The 13,970-nt window shown below is 41.2% G+C and overlaps 2 protein-coding genes and 1 long non-coding RNA gene across 5 annotated transcripts; all 3 read left to right on the top strand.

Moving 5' to 3' along the window:
- The first annotated feature begins 22 nt into the window (after positions 1-22).
- Positions 23-2,597, top strand: LOC124011194. Of its 3 annotated transcripts, XM_046324306.1 has the most exons (9): positions 23-282; positions 1,159-1,229; positions 1,317-1,493; positions 1,584-1,645; positions 1,728-1,820; positions 1,908-1,949; positions 2,018-2,191; positions 2,271-2,306; positions 2,405-2,595. In XM_046324306.1, the coding sequence occupies exons 1-8, from the start codon at positions 125-127 to the stop codon at positions 2,304-2,306; spliced, it is 813 nt and encodes a 270-aa protein (XP_046180262.1). In that variant the 5' UTR covers positions 23-124; the 3' UTR covers positions 2,405-2,595. The 3 variants fall into 3 exon arrangements, 2 of the variants coding, with proteins under 2 accessions (XP_046180262.1, XP_046180261.1); XR_006834557.1 differs by having other exon boundaries at positions 2,018-2,306; positions 2,405-2,597; XM_046324305.1 differs by having other exon boundaries at positions 2,018-2,597.
- Positions 2,598-2,793: 196 nt separating this feature from the next.
- LOC124011195 lies at positions 2,794-3,496 on the top strand. Its single transcript, XR_006834558.1, has 3 exons — positions 2,794-2,957; positions 3,257-3,368; positions 3,463-3,496. It is a non-coding gene; the product is annotated as an uncharacterized LOC124011195 (long non-coding RNA).
- A 1,914-nt stretch (positions 3,497-5,410) lies between these two features.
- On the top strand, positions 5,411-11,406 carry LOC124010934 (NF-kappa-B-activating protein-like). Its single transcript, XM_046323758.1, has 8 exons — positions 5,411-5,987; positions 8,338-8,418; positions 8,536-8,600; positions 8,805-8,897; positions 8,995-9,034; positions 10,151-10,336; positions 10,541-10,690; positions 10,799-11,406. The coding sequence occupies exons 1-8, from the start codon at positions 5,623-5,625 to the stop codon at positions 10,971-10,973; spliced, it is 1,155 nt and encodes a 384-aa protein (XP_046179714.1). The 5' UTR covers positions 5,411-5,622; the 3' UTR covers positions 10,974-11,406.
- Positions 11,407-13,970: the final 2,564 nt, after the last annotated feature.

The raw sequence follows: 13,970 nt of genomic DNA, 5'->3' as shown, positions 1-13,970 counted from the left end.
AAAGACCAAGCCAGGATGAGCAGACACGGATTCATTAAACCAGGTGAAACCAATCCTGGATAGGTGCGCGCTCACGGCTCACTCAAATAGACCCCGCCACAGATCACAGATTAACTGATTTACCATGGCAACTAGAGCCGCGTACTTTTCCCCGTCGGAAGCACAAATCCTCATGGAGGCATACGAGGAGGTAAAAGATATAATTAAGAAGAAAGGCAACACCGCCACAGTGATAAAGCAAAGAGAAAAAGCGTGGCAAAGTATTGCAGACCGCCTGAATGCGTAAGTAGTGCACAATTACACACTCACCGCTCCGCTGAAACATCACAATTACAATTCAAATATTTAATTCACATCTCCAAAAACGCAGTTGTACTGTAATTATGAAACGGTTAAATTTTTAATTGAAATGCACTGCAGATATGAGTGAAATTGTGTAAAGTAAGTCCATCACACTGTATAAAGCTATGATAAATTATTATTAAAGCCGTACATTATTATTTAACGTTACTACGCTCAGTACGGTTTAATCTTAGCCGTTGTACTCTGCTTCTTATGTTGTCCACCGTTTTTTGTGTGTTTCTCCTGCTTTCATTAATGTAAAGTTGCTTTGACAGAATGAAACAATTGTGAAAAGTGCTATATAAATAAAATTTAATTGAATAAATAGATGAGCTATAATAATCACTTTAATTTATATAGCGCCTTTCAAAGGACCCAAGGTCGGTTGCTCACTGCACTGCAAAAATGTCTTTCTTACTTAGTATTTTTGTCTTGTTTTCAGTAAAAAAAAAATATCTAAAAAACATCTTGAATATTTTCTTGAGCAAAATTACCTAGGAAAATAAGCAAAAAAATCTGCCAGTGAAACGAGAACTTTTCTAAAATTAAGTGTTTATGGAAAAAGTAAACTTATTTCAAGATAATTTTTATTATATTGACAAATTTTTTATTTGCTTGTTTTAAGCACACATTTACTTAAAGTTTATATTTTTTGTCTAAACTATACTTATTTTGCTAGGTCATTTAGCAAATCAAGAAAATACATCTTTATTTAAGTTTTTTTTGTTGATATTTTTACTGAAAACAAGACAAAAATACCAAGTAATTTTTTGCAGTGTGACTCCATTAAATGTGTGTGTGTGTGTGTGTGTGTAGATTAAACATGAACGGGCCAAAACGGGCATGGCAGCAGGTCAAAATCAAATACAAGAACATTCTGCAGAATGGTATGGTCCCTGACTAATATTTAACAAAGCACAAGCATATATTGTACCCAGAAGGTGCCTGCTCACACATTGTCTGTACTGTTTTAGCAGTGAAAAAGAATACCCACAGACAAGGCACGGGTGGTGGGTCACCAAAGGCTGACCTTACCCCAGCAGAGGACATGGCCTTGGAGCTAAATAAAGGCAGGCCCGTCTTAGAGGGGATCCCTGGGGGGAAAGAGACGAGCATAGGTTCCTCCCAAGATGCCACCCGCTTCATTCAAGGTATGTCCTTCCATCTCTACATGGGATACAACCACATTCATATTGAATCAATTTGGACTGTCTGACTTTGGTTTACCTATTGCCTTGCAGTGTCTGGCAGCACTGTGTTCCTGTTAGAGCCACCAGCACAAGCACCAGATGATGCTGATCCAGTGAGTACTCCATCAAAGGCATACTGTAGGCCTGGCATGTCTTGTCTACTAGCTTCAATATGAATCCGATTAAATGTGATAGGGTGAAGGCCCCAGTGCAGCAGCAACAGCACATGATGGAGACGATGATGATGATGAGGAGGAGACCATCTCTCTGGATTCCAGAAGGCATGAGGTATCATGGTAAGACTGTGAAAGTACTATTTACTCTACAATGGTGAGGAGTCCTCATCAAAATCAAAAAATCTAATTTCTTTTACAGGACCCAGATGCTATACAGTGGGAAAACCAGCCTGGCAACATAGTGCGTATTAATAAAAGGACACCACATCCTGCCAAATTCCAGCTGCGCTAATTGTATTGTGTTCACAGAGCTCACAAGCTATCAGAAAGTTGTATGGCAACCACCTCCGGCGCCAAATAGAACTGGCAGACATAGACATTCAGTACAAGAAGAAAAAGATGGAAAATCTTGCACTGGAGTCCGAAATAAAAAAGAGGACAATTAGGAAACTGGACCTTGAAATAAAAAAACTTGAGAGGGAGGTGAGATATGCCTTCAATGTACACTGTATGCTAACTGTAACACAAATGTATTAATCATTATTTGTATTTCCTCCCCCAGCTCCAAGAAGATGACACAGCTCAAAATAAAAATTAGGTATATTCTCGTAAAGTCAAGTGAGCCATGACATATGAGCTCTTATTGTGAGCACACAGGACGGTGGCATCTTTCTAAGGTTTTTTTTATTTTCCCAGCAATCAGTACAACCAAGTCATCGTTATAAGGTATCGCCCTCTTTTGCCCACCCCCCCAGCACCAGGTGTGGCCACTAGCCTATATGAAGGCCCAAAATTGTGTGTTCCTTTCTGCTCTGACAATGGCATGCCCATTCGTGCGAGACGTGGTGGATGAAGAAGCACTTGTGCTGAGGAGAGCCTTCAGGCGAGAAAGGGTCTTCAGGGACGGTTGGACCCACTGGCCTTCCCTGACGACCATCTATATGAAAGATACAGGTTTTCTGCAGATGGCATCAGGTATCTATGCAGACTACTGGGTCCCAGGATTAAGCACCGCACTGCACGGAGCCATGCACTGAGTGTGGAGCAAATGGTTTGTGTGGCCTTGCGCTTTTTGCTAATGGAGCCTTCCTGTACTCAGTGGGGGATGCAGAACAGCTGAACAAGGCCACAATTTGCCGCACAATAAGGAGTGTGTGTCTGGCTATCAAAGCATTAGCAGATGTCTTCATCTCCTTCCCTGGCCACAGAAGACTCTGTGACATCAAAGAGGAGTTCTATAGGATTGCAGGTAAGAGGATCTACAAATTACAGGACAACTGTTAACACATAGTAGGATACTCATTACTTTGTGTGACAGGTTTCCCCAATGTCATTGGTGCAGTGGACTGCACACACATAAGGATAAAAGCCCCCTCAGGTGCCCATGAGGCCGATTTTGTGAATGAGGCCGATTTTGTGAATAGGAAATCCTTTCACAGCATTAATGTTCAGGTGAACATAACTTTTTGATATTGTCCATTGACGAACACTCTGCATTGCCAGTGATGTGCATTGATTGGTGTAATATTCCTCATCTTATGATTTCAGATGGTCTGCAATGCTGACTGTGTGATCAGCAATGTTGTGGCAAAATGGCCTGGCTCAGTCCATGACTCCAGAATCTTTCGGGCCTCTGAAATCTATCAGTGCCTATCACAAGGTAAGCCACACAACCCCTATTTATAACCATCATGGCTGTGTCAAGAATATCACTGTGTTTATGAGGTAGTAATGATGAGATTTTGTGTTGACAGGTGAATTCTCTGGTGTGTTGCTGGGAGACAGGGGTATGGCTGCCAGCCTTTTCTCCTGACACCTTTCACAGACCCCCAGGAAGCACAGCAGGCCTACAACCATGCCCATGCCAGGACCAGGGCCAGAGTTGAAATGACCTTTGGCCTCCTGAAGGCACGCTTTCACTGCCTTCACAAATTAAGGGTCAGCCCTGTTAGGGCATGTGATATTACTGTGGCTTGTGCTGTCCTCCACAATGTGGCCTGCCTGAGGAAGGAGAGGGCCCCCAGAGTGCCACCAGCCATGGACTGGGACAATCCGGCAATCTTCCCTGATGACGACAGTGGTCGGCTGCTGAGGGACCAATATGTGATGAATTATTTTAGTTAGTATGTGTGCTTTCAATTTTGGTTAAATATGTCCTGCGGTGGCAGAGGAATTTGGGTTTTTTGGGTTCGTTTTTAACGAATTTGGCCTCTTATGATGTTTGTGCGGTATACTGTGTGTAATACAAGGCTGCAGGGAGGCTACTGCATCCATTCATTTGTCTGTTGAGTTGATGTGTATGGATTTGTCCTGCATTTATTTTAGTGTGCAGACATGCAGGGTGTGTTATATACAGACCTTTGAATGTGTATGTATCATTTTGTATAATATGCTTGGATTCTGTGCTTTCCATCTTGTAGAGTCACTGTGACTTCAGTTTCGAAAGGAGCTGATGGTTTACCTGCTTTGTTTTGTCCTTATTCAATAAAGGAACATAATGTTACACATTGTGTTTTTATATTCATATGGAATGTGTATTTGTTTATATGACAGAGTACTAGGGCCACACTGAAGAAAAAGGATAAAGTCATAAATTTATGAGGCTGGTTCTTTCTGCAGAAAAGCTACATATTGTTTTTACAGTTTTGATACTTATGACAATGTGATACTTAATATTCTGGCACATCAGCATGTCTTTGTTTATGAAACCATACTGAAGTACAATTTCACGAAATGCCCCGCATCTGTCATTTTAACAACTGTCCTCCTTTAAAACAACTGGTTACAATATTATGACTTGTCTTTTTTCCCCCTCTGTGGCCCTAATATTCTATCATTTTATATATAGTCTATGGGAAACTGTAAATTATCTAATGATAGCAACATCTAAAAATCATTTTTTATCCAAAATCATTGAAATTAATGATCACAAACGTTTAAATAATGACAGTGGGTCTAGTTATATGTGATAACAATGTATAGTGAGCAGTGAAATAACTATTGGTTTCCATTTGTGGTGACTGCTGACTGACATTAGGGATGAGATTAAATAGATCCTGGAATTTAGCCTGGTCTGGAGCAGGCTAGCTCCACAGAATAAATCTCCATGGTAATTTATACCATAACATATCCTCCTGCCCCCTATCCATCTTTAGTGCAACCGGATTACGGATCAATTGAGCCAGGATCACCAAGATATCCTGGTTTAATCCCTTATCCTAGTTTTGTGCAACAGGCCCCTGGTTTTGTGATAAAACAAAGGTGTGTTTGTATTATTGTCTCAGCCTTGTAATTCATATGACTTGCGACTGCGGTATGAGAGGTTTGTAAAGCAAACAACGCAATTATTTTAAAAAATGCATGTGAGTGGGTGGGTAGAGTCAGTTTAAACAACTTTATCAGTGGTGCTTTACAAACAGTATTATTTCCCCCTTATGATAACTATCCTTCTAACGACTGTAAGCTACGTGAGCACACAACATACAACGAATTCTATTGGGATCCTGGAGACTATGGGTGTGTCCCATTGTCAGCCGCTCTCCAAATTCGGGACAAACAACCTGCTGCGAGATCATGCATGGCCAACAGGAGTCGTAACATTTGTGTCAAAACAGTTGCATCTGGTGTGGTATCTACACACTTGCCTCAGTTAAAAACTAGATATGTCCAACGGCATTATTTGATCAAACATTTGAATTCCGGGCTGTTAACTACGCGGAACTAAAGAGTATTGTGCTGCATGTTTCAAGGGGGACCTGTTTACAGTCCCACGGACAAAATCATTTCCGGTTTCTTAACTCACGGAGAAACAACGCTGTGTGGCCTAATCAGTAGATTAGGTAGCTGGTCTTGTTTATTCTTCGCCTACATATCAAATTTAGGCTGTTCGTATTAGTGGACATAAGACGAAAACTATGCCTCTGTCCGATCAAGAACAGAGAGGCCCCAGGAGACGACGACGGAGCCGATCTGGCAGCGGCAGTCGATCTCGCGACTCCAGTCCAGTCTTTGGGCCCATGCCCAAGGCCCCCAGATATGAAGAAGACCTTAAACCTCCCCGAATGTCCGAGAGAGAAAGAGAAATGAGAGAGAGAAATGCCAAAAGGTTTCGTACGGAAAACCCCCGCAGTCGTTCTAGATCTCGAGAGAGGTACAGTAACCACAGCTGGTCCGATCAGCGCGGTGGCGGCGCTGGTAGATACGGAGGTGGTGGTGGCAGGAATGATTACTACGAACGGGATGATGCTCAACGCCAGAGACAAGACGCTTTCATCTCCAGGTAGGTAAATGGAGTTAGCGCGCACAAGTTAATTAGTCACAACCTGGTCTCAGCTGTTTATATCCGTGCAAATGCAACGCTTGACCCACACTAGTTGGTAAACGGCAAATTGTTTCAAGGGTTTGTGAAGTCCTGTTTAAAATGAGCCAAATCAGAGATGACCTCCTGGGCCGCAGATTGTTGGCTTTTGTTCCAGCCCAAGCTGCCAATACACCTGACTCAACTAATCACAGTCTTGATCTTTTGATTCAGGTGTGTAAACTCTGGACGAATTGGAGTCCAGGCTATTGGAACTTGTGCATCTAGCCTGGGACAAAGATTGTCTATTGTTTTGATAAAATATTCGATTAGATGAGTTTATTAGTCACATGCACAGGGTCGCAGATGTAATTGCAGGGCACAGTGAAATTCTTAAGCTATTGGAGCGACCGCTCTAACAATGATGGGATGAGGCAAGATTTATTTCTGTGTTATATTGGCAATCACACAATTTAATGTGCATCCCGCCACCTACTATGCGGGAAGGAAACAGGATTCCAAAAAATGGCACAACAAAAACAACCAATAAACTAAATCAAACTTTTCTGTTAAAAAAAATGAACAGATCCGATACCTACACAGGCTCAAGGGAAACCTGGGAGGGTGGGGTCTTCCGGCGCCAGTACCCCTTGCAAGTCTGAAGATGTAAAATCCTTAAATCCCCAAAACAATTCTACAGCAGCCACAATAATGTCCAGCTTCCTAGACTTCTTTGAGACTTGTGCTGTACAGTTTATAACTGTGGCAATGAACACTACAAATTCTGCCTTTTTTATTAAAAAAATGAACACACGGTATCTTTTGACTGGCAGCAAACATTTACCATAGGCTGTGTTGCGTCCACTACCATATCTTCACTAGCATCACTTGTTTTCTTAATTATTTTAAGCTCCTCTGCATTACGAGATTCGGTTGACTGCTCAAATGTTTGCCACCTCAATCTCCTTCACCCTTTCAGGGCACTCCAGGAACTAGGGATCATGATCCCCCCCCCTCCCCCCACAATTGCAACACTGTCGTCATTCTACACACCGTTCTTCAATATACTCTGTCTGCACACACTTGAAACATGGCCAAATCCTTTACAATTCTTACACTGTAATGGTTTGGGGACGAAAGCTATTACAGCGTATCTTACATAACTAAGCTTCACATGCGTAGGTATTTGTTCTTTATCAAAAAACAACAGGAGCGACAGACTTTCTTCTTTTTCTCCATTCACCCAGCGGGTCAGACGCTTGGCACCAACCACACCAGGAATCAGGAATGCTCTTCAGGTATTCAACCTGAACATCTGTCGTCACCCATGAGATGACTCCTTTGACTGGTGCTCTACTCCAAAGTTCAAAACACAACTTCTGTTGTTCGGATTCTTTTGATGCTCACTGCAATCTTCCTCTGTTCTTCAAAAATATAATTATTTGAAATAAGACCACTCCTGGTCACTCTGACAGACTCCACTTTTCCCAGCGCATACTTCACCATTTAACACCTTAAACGTGTTTCCCACATGCATCCTTACTCAACAAACGCATACCAACAAGCGATTCATTATCATTCATACACGTATCTTCCACTCCAATTTTAAACAATTTCCTTTTTGTTCCAGTTTTCGCTATTAAAGTTGTCCATTCAGAACATTAGTCTTTACCAACATTTGCTCGACTCAAACTCAACATCCATTTCGCCATCTTTTTCCTGAACCGGAACCGTAGTCCCAGGAGGCGAGATCAGGTGGGACCGTTCTAGCCAATGAGAGGGCAGATAGTGTGAACAACAGGCAATACAGAGAGAGGAATCATCTTTGCAGTGCATTGTCTTCTTCATTAGCTGATTGCACCCAACTCATAGCAATCCCCACCCAGTTGACTACTTTAAATGGTGGAAGCCCTCAATGGCAATGTCCATGCTAAAGCTGGTTATAAAGCTGGTTATATCCCTGATGAATCCTATCTATCTCTTTGACAACAGGCAGAACTCTAATATAAAGTTGTTTTTGGGTAAGTTGCGACGTGCCACGAGTCCACTTATATCAGTACATTCGTAACAACCTAACCATTATGAACCTTCTATCAGATTAAATAAGCCTCACACAGCAAATGAGCAATTACATTTTTTGTTGACTAAATTCGACCTCGTTACAAAATGTCCTCACTTCGTGGGCTTGTTTTTGTGGACAGATTTTGGGCGGTGAAAAAACTTCTCGGTTCGCCTCTTCCTCTGCCTAGGACTACAATTGGTCATCAGTCAATTGGTCACAAGGTTTAATGTATTGTCTTGTATATTTCTAATGATATGAATTTTATTCCAGGCGGCTACAAGAGAGGGAGAGAATTGGTGAACTCGGATCACCTGAAGTCTGGGGCTATTCACCAAGAGTAATGGCACCAGAGTAAGTAATTATGCATCTGATCTGACTAATCAAGTATAAGAGTTCAAAGATTTGGGCTATACACACCAACTACCAAATGATCTACATTTAGATAATTTTGTGTCCTTTTTCAATAAGCTCTGATGAACATACCCCAGTTGAAGAGGATGTGAAAAACAGCAGCTCAGATTCTAGCTCATCCGGTGAGTATGCTGAATTAGCTTTTATAATAATCCTTCTATAAAAGTCTGTTCTCAGTTAACCTACATCTGACTGAATGACATGCATTGACTACTCAAGAACAAAGTGTAACCTGGGCATACTATATTATGTAGTAAGTCAAATGTATGTTCTGATTACACCCTTGAATTGGCGAGAGATCAAGACAGATTCACTATAATTCATAGATGATAAGAAGAAGAAAAAGAAGAAGAAGAAATCCAAAAAGAAGAAGAACAAGAAACACTCCAATGACAGCGAGTCAGAGTCGGACTCTGGTGGTGAGAAATGTTTCACCTTAAAAATAAAAGAAATTCAAGTGCAGAGGCTGCTTGTCCAGCTAAGTTTATTTCACCCTCTAATTTAGTTATCTTTCAGATGAGGAAGTGAAAAAGAAGAAAAAGAAGAAGAGCAAAAAGTAAGTTCACTCATATCTACAGTTGTGGCCAAAAGTTTTGAGAATGACACAAATATTAATTTTCACAAAGTCTGCTGCCTCAATTTGTATGATGGCAATTTGCATATACTCCAGAATGTTATGAAGAGTGATTAGATTAATTGCAATTAATTGCAAAGTCCCTCTTTGCCATGCAAATGAACTGTTCCCCAAAAAACATTTCCACTGCATTTCAGCCCTGCCACAAAAGGACCAGCTGACATCATGTCAGTGATTCTCTCGTTACCACAGGAGTGAGTGTTGACGAGGACAAGGCTGGAGATCACTCTGTCATGCTGATTGAGTTTGAATAACAGACTGGAAGCTTCAAAAGGAAGGTGGTGCTTGGAATCATTGTTCTTCTTCTGTCAACCATGCAAGGAAACACATGCAGTCATCATTGCTTTGCACAAAAATGGCTTCACAGGCAAGGATATTGCTGCCAGTAAGATTGCACCTAAATCAACCATTTAGTGGATCATCAAGAACTTCAAGGAGAGCAGTTCAAATGTTGTGAAAAAGGCTTCAGGGCACCTAAAGTCCAGCAAGCGCCAGGACCGTCTGGGAACCACCAGTACAGAGCTTGCTCAGGAATGGCAGCAGGCAGGTGTGAGTGCATCTGTACGCACAGTGAGGTGAAGACTTTTGGAGGATGGCCTGGTGTCAAGAAGGGCAGCAAAGAAGCCACCTCTCTCCAGGAAAAACATCCGGGACAGACATTCTGCAAAATGTACATGGATTGGACTGCTAAGGACTGGGGTAAAGTCATTTTCTCTGATGAATCCTCTTTCCGATTGTTTGGGGCATCCGGAAAAAAGCTTGTCCAGAGAAGGCAAGGTGAGCGCTACCATCAGACCTGTGTCATGCCAACAGTAAAGCATCCTTTGCTTCTCAGCCAAGGGAGTGGGCTCACTCACAATTTTGCCTAAAAACAGAGCCATGAATAAAGAATCGTACCAACATATCCTCCGAGAGCAAATAAATATTTGTGTCATTCTCAACTTTTGGCCACGACTAGTTAACTGTCCATAACAAATACAAGACATACCTATACACAACCAGTGTTTTCCTCAACCGTGTTTTGGCTTCTCCTCACAGGTCAAAGAAGTCCAAGAAGAGGAAGGCGAAGAAGAACCGCAAGCAGTCAGCAAGCGACTCCAGCAGCGACGGGTCGGAGGAGGATGCCAACGGGGATCTGTGGGTGGAAAGGACCTGCATCGACGAACACATGGTGGGCCCTGAGGCCCCACTCACTCACCTGTCCCAGGATGACAAGCCTCTCGAGTGAGTATATCTTTTTACATAGAAGGATCTTTCTTACATTCAAGAATTTGACCCGTTTTAGCCGGTCGCTTGGTAAATACAACTTGCTTCCACATTTTGTCAGGATATTACCACACTATATTCAGCTTTTAAAATTCTGCTTTATTGTTTTATTTTTTATTATCAATGAATGGCCAAATGATTTTACATGCCTTTTCCCATTAGTTTTGGTCATGCACTGCTGCCGGGTGAGGGTGCCGCTATGGCAGAGTACGTGAAAGCAGGCAAGCGTATCCCAAGAAGAGGTGAAATTGGGTTGACCAGCAACGAAATCGCAACCTTTGAGATGTCTGGCTTTGTGATGAGCGGTAGCAGGTACATTAGTACTCTTCTGTTTACATCTTGACATTTCAAATGTTTCATCGTATTTCACACATTTGGTTGACGGCTTGGTAACGCTCATTGCAATATTGTAACCCCCAGACATCGTCGTATGGAGGCTGTGCGTCTGAGAAAGGAAAACCAGATCTACAGTGCTGATGAAAAGAGAGCTCTGGCATCTTTCAACCAGGAGGAAAGGAGAAAGAGGGAGAGCAAAATCCTCTCCAGTTTCAGAGAAATGGTGTACAGGAAAACTAAAGGCAAAGAGGAGAAATGAACCATTTTGTTTCTCTCCTTTCAGAACTTTCAGCTTTGGAGACCATTTTTTACAAACATTATCTTTCGTTATTTAGTTTCCCATCGTTTCATGATTTGATAATGTAATTTTTCCCCTCTTTGTATTGTGAACTAGGCCTATATTTTAAGCATCTGACACAGTGGACTATTTTGTTTATGTAGAAAGTTGTCGGAAAATGAATATTGGAAAGGGCTTGTTTTCCTGGGGTTACAAAGCAAACACAAGAATGGACCAGGAAGCTATACTTAGCCTAATACAAAATGTCTCTATACACTATTACAATATTGTGCATCTCAACATAAATCAAATCCATCCCTGAACCTTCTACCTATTAATGTAACTTTTAATGTTGGAAAAGTGCCTGTAAAATCACAAGTTACGTGTTCAGGATTAATAAATCATTTAAAAAATAGTGGGGTTTTATGCTTTGTTTAATAGATACATTTAGATGTTTGATTGTCTCTGGGAAATGCATTTTAGATATTGGTTATTCTACCTTGACTTTATCGTTCAACTTTTTATTATTCTAAACCTTGATGCCAAGAAGCTGATGCCAGGGAGATGTGCATTTATTTAACTGGCACTGGCTTCAGTCAATACAAAGTCTCTGACTGGAAGAATTGCAATTCTTTGGCACGATGTGCTTTAGGAAGCGGAAGGAGATTGGGGTCAATATAGCAATGAGGGTTTGTTTAAATGCAAGCTTCCAACCCGCTCTTGTCTTGGTATCCTACTGTTTCGTTAGCTGCAGCCCAACTGCTGGCAAAGGCCTAGCACTGAAAACTAAGCCATTCCACTTGTAAACAACATTCAAATGTCTGGTGGTAGGAGACCAGTTCATTGTTTTACCCTATTAAACAAATCTGTTTTGCTATATTTCTACAGAAGTGCATTTCTGTACATAAGACACTGATGGTATGGCATTTTTTTTGTTCTGGGAGTCATACTGAGATCATGGGTCTCTTTTACAGATGAGCCTTGAATTACAGAAAATACACAAAGTATAAATAGAAAATGCAAGCAGAAAGAAAAACATTGCCATAAAAAACAAGCACATTCATCAGTAAGGTCTTCAATCAGCTCTGAATTGCCCTAGAGAGGTACCATAACATCCGATTTCAAATCAAATTTTATTTGTCACATACACATGGTTAGCAGATGTTAATGCGAGTGTAGCGAAATGCTTGTGCTTCTAGTTCCGACAATGCAGTAATAACCAAGTAATCTAACAATTCCAAAACTACTGTCTTATACACAGTGTAAGGGGATAAATAATATGTACATAAAGATATAAGGACATTTTGAACATTGTTCCAGAAATAAGGTGCAATAACTAAAAGCTGATTTACCTAACTCAGATACCAAAGGAATTTCCAGAGTGAGCCATCCCTGAGACCGGGTGTGGTAACATATGTCTAAAGTTTAGTAATGATAGGTACAGCGGGACTTTTTGTAAAAGGGCTTTATGAATGAAAACATAGTGATGTATCAACCTATGTGACTTCAAAGAGGGACAACCAACTTTATGGTAGAGCATGCAGTGATGAGTACTAAAACGGACTATAATGAAGTGGCAGCCATAGTCTAGGACAGATAGGAACTTCGACGGAATAATCGTCTTTCTACTATTTAGCGAGAGGCATGACCTATTTCTATCGAAGTAGCCCATTTTTATTCTCAGCTTCTTACCTCATGAATATGCTTTTTAAAAGGCAGCTTTTCCTCAATCCAGATGCCCAGATATTTGTAAGCAGGGACATTAGTGGTCCTGTGTAGCTCAGTTGGTAGAGCATGGCACTTGTAACGCCAGGGTAGTGGGTTCGATCCCCAGGACCACCCATATGTAGAATGTATGCACGCATGACTGTAAGTCGCTTTGGATAAAAGCGTCTGCTAAATGGCATATATTATAATCAATAGGGACACAATCCAAAGTACATATTCCTACATTTTCAGAGTTAATTTTGTGCGCTCTAGAGAACAACATATACTTAATTTTACCTGCATGCAATACTCATTTCAGGTCAAAAAAGTTTTTTATGTAATACAATGAAGGCAGATTGTAGTTCGGATACAGCCTGGTCTACCGTGGGGACAATAGCATACACAACAGTATCATTGGCATACAAGTGCTAGTTACATTTATTTTACAGACAAGTCGATATTGTTCATGTAAACAGTAAAAAGTACAGGCCCCAGAATTGACCCCTGCGGGACACCTTTCATAATATCCAGGAAACCTGATTTAACACCATCAGTAGATACACATTGAGTTCTATCTGTCAAGTAATTTTTAAACCAGTTACATGCAGCCTGGTCTAGGCCAATTGAAGAAAGCCTCTGAATTAGCAGAGAGTGATCAACAGTATCAAAGGCCTTTGACAGATCAATGAAGAGGGCAGCACTATGTTGCTTTTTATCCATACAGTTAAGTACATAATTTCTAATTAGGGACACAGCAGAGATAGTGCTGTGACCTGGTCTAAAACCCGAATGATGTACATTTAGAATAAATAAGATAAGAAAGGTCTTAGCTGAGAATGAATCAAAGTTTCTAATATTTTAGCTCGGCAAGAAAGTTTAGAAATAGGGAGATAACGATTTAGGTCACAAGGGTCACCACCTTGGGAAGGGGGAGTACATGGGCCGCCTTCCCACCCTTGGGGATAGTACCAGATATAACTGTCAGGTTAAAAATAAGGGTTAATGATTCAGCAATCAGGGGGGCAAAGAACTGCAGCAAATATGGATCTAGCATATCAGCCCTAGTGAAGGCATCTAAGCACATCACAGGTAGTAAACTGTTGAAATGAAAACAAAAGATTCACTAGAAGTTGAAGGGTTAACTTCCGAGTCAGCGAGAGGCTGGCAGAGGGAAGAGCAGTTGGTTGATTGACCAAATCAAATAAAATGTATTTATATATCCCTTTGTACATTAGCTGATATCTCAAAGTGTTGTACAGAAACCCAGCCTAA

This window comes from Oncorhynchus gorbuscha, linkage group LG23, assembly GCF_021184085.1.
Source record: "Oncorhynchus gorbuscha isolate QuinsamMale2020 ecotype Even-year linkage group LG23, OgorEven_v1.0, whole genome shotgun sequence".
Lineage (NCBI taxonomy): Eukaryota > Metazoa > Chordata > Actinopteri > Salmoniformes > Salmonidae > Oncorhynchus > Oncorhynchus gorbuscha.
Note: the sequence above shows the minus strand (reverse complement) of the source record. Positions and strands in the feature narration are given on the sequence as shown.

Bases quoted from the DNA above. Each gene is read 5' to 3' on its own strand.
- LOC124011194 (XM_046324305.1), top strand. From the start codon at position 125: ATGGCAACTAGAGCCGCGTACTTTTCCCCGTCGGAAGCACAAATCCTC. The intron at 283-1,158 runs GTAAGTAGTGCA...GTGTGTGTGTAG, and splicing joins ATTGCAGACCGCCTGAATGC to ATTAAACATGAACGGGCCAA. The intron at 1,646-1,727 runs GTGAGTACTCCA...TAAATGTGATAG, and splicing joins CACCAGATGATGCTGATCCA to GGTGAAGGCCCCAGTGCAGC.
- LOC124010934 (XM_046323758.1), top strand. From the start codon at position 5,623: ATGCCTCTGTCCGATCAAGAACAGAGAGGCCCCAGGAGACGACGACGG. The intron at 5,988-8,337 runs GTAGGTAAATGG...ATTTTATTCCAG, and splicing joins CAAGACGCTTTCATCTCCAG to GCGGCTACAAGAGAGGGAGA. The intron at 8,898-8,994 runs GTGAGAAATGTT...GTTATCTTTCAG, and splicing joins GTCAGAGTCGGACTCTGGTG to ATGAGGAAGTGAAAAAGAAG.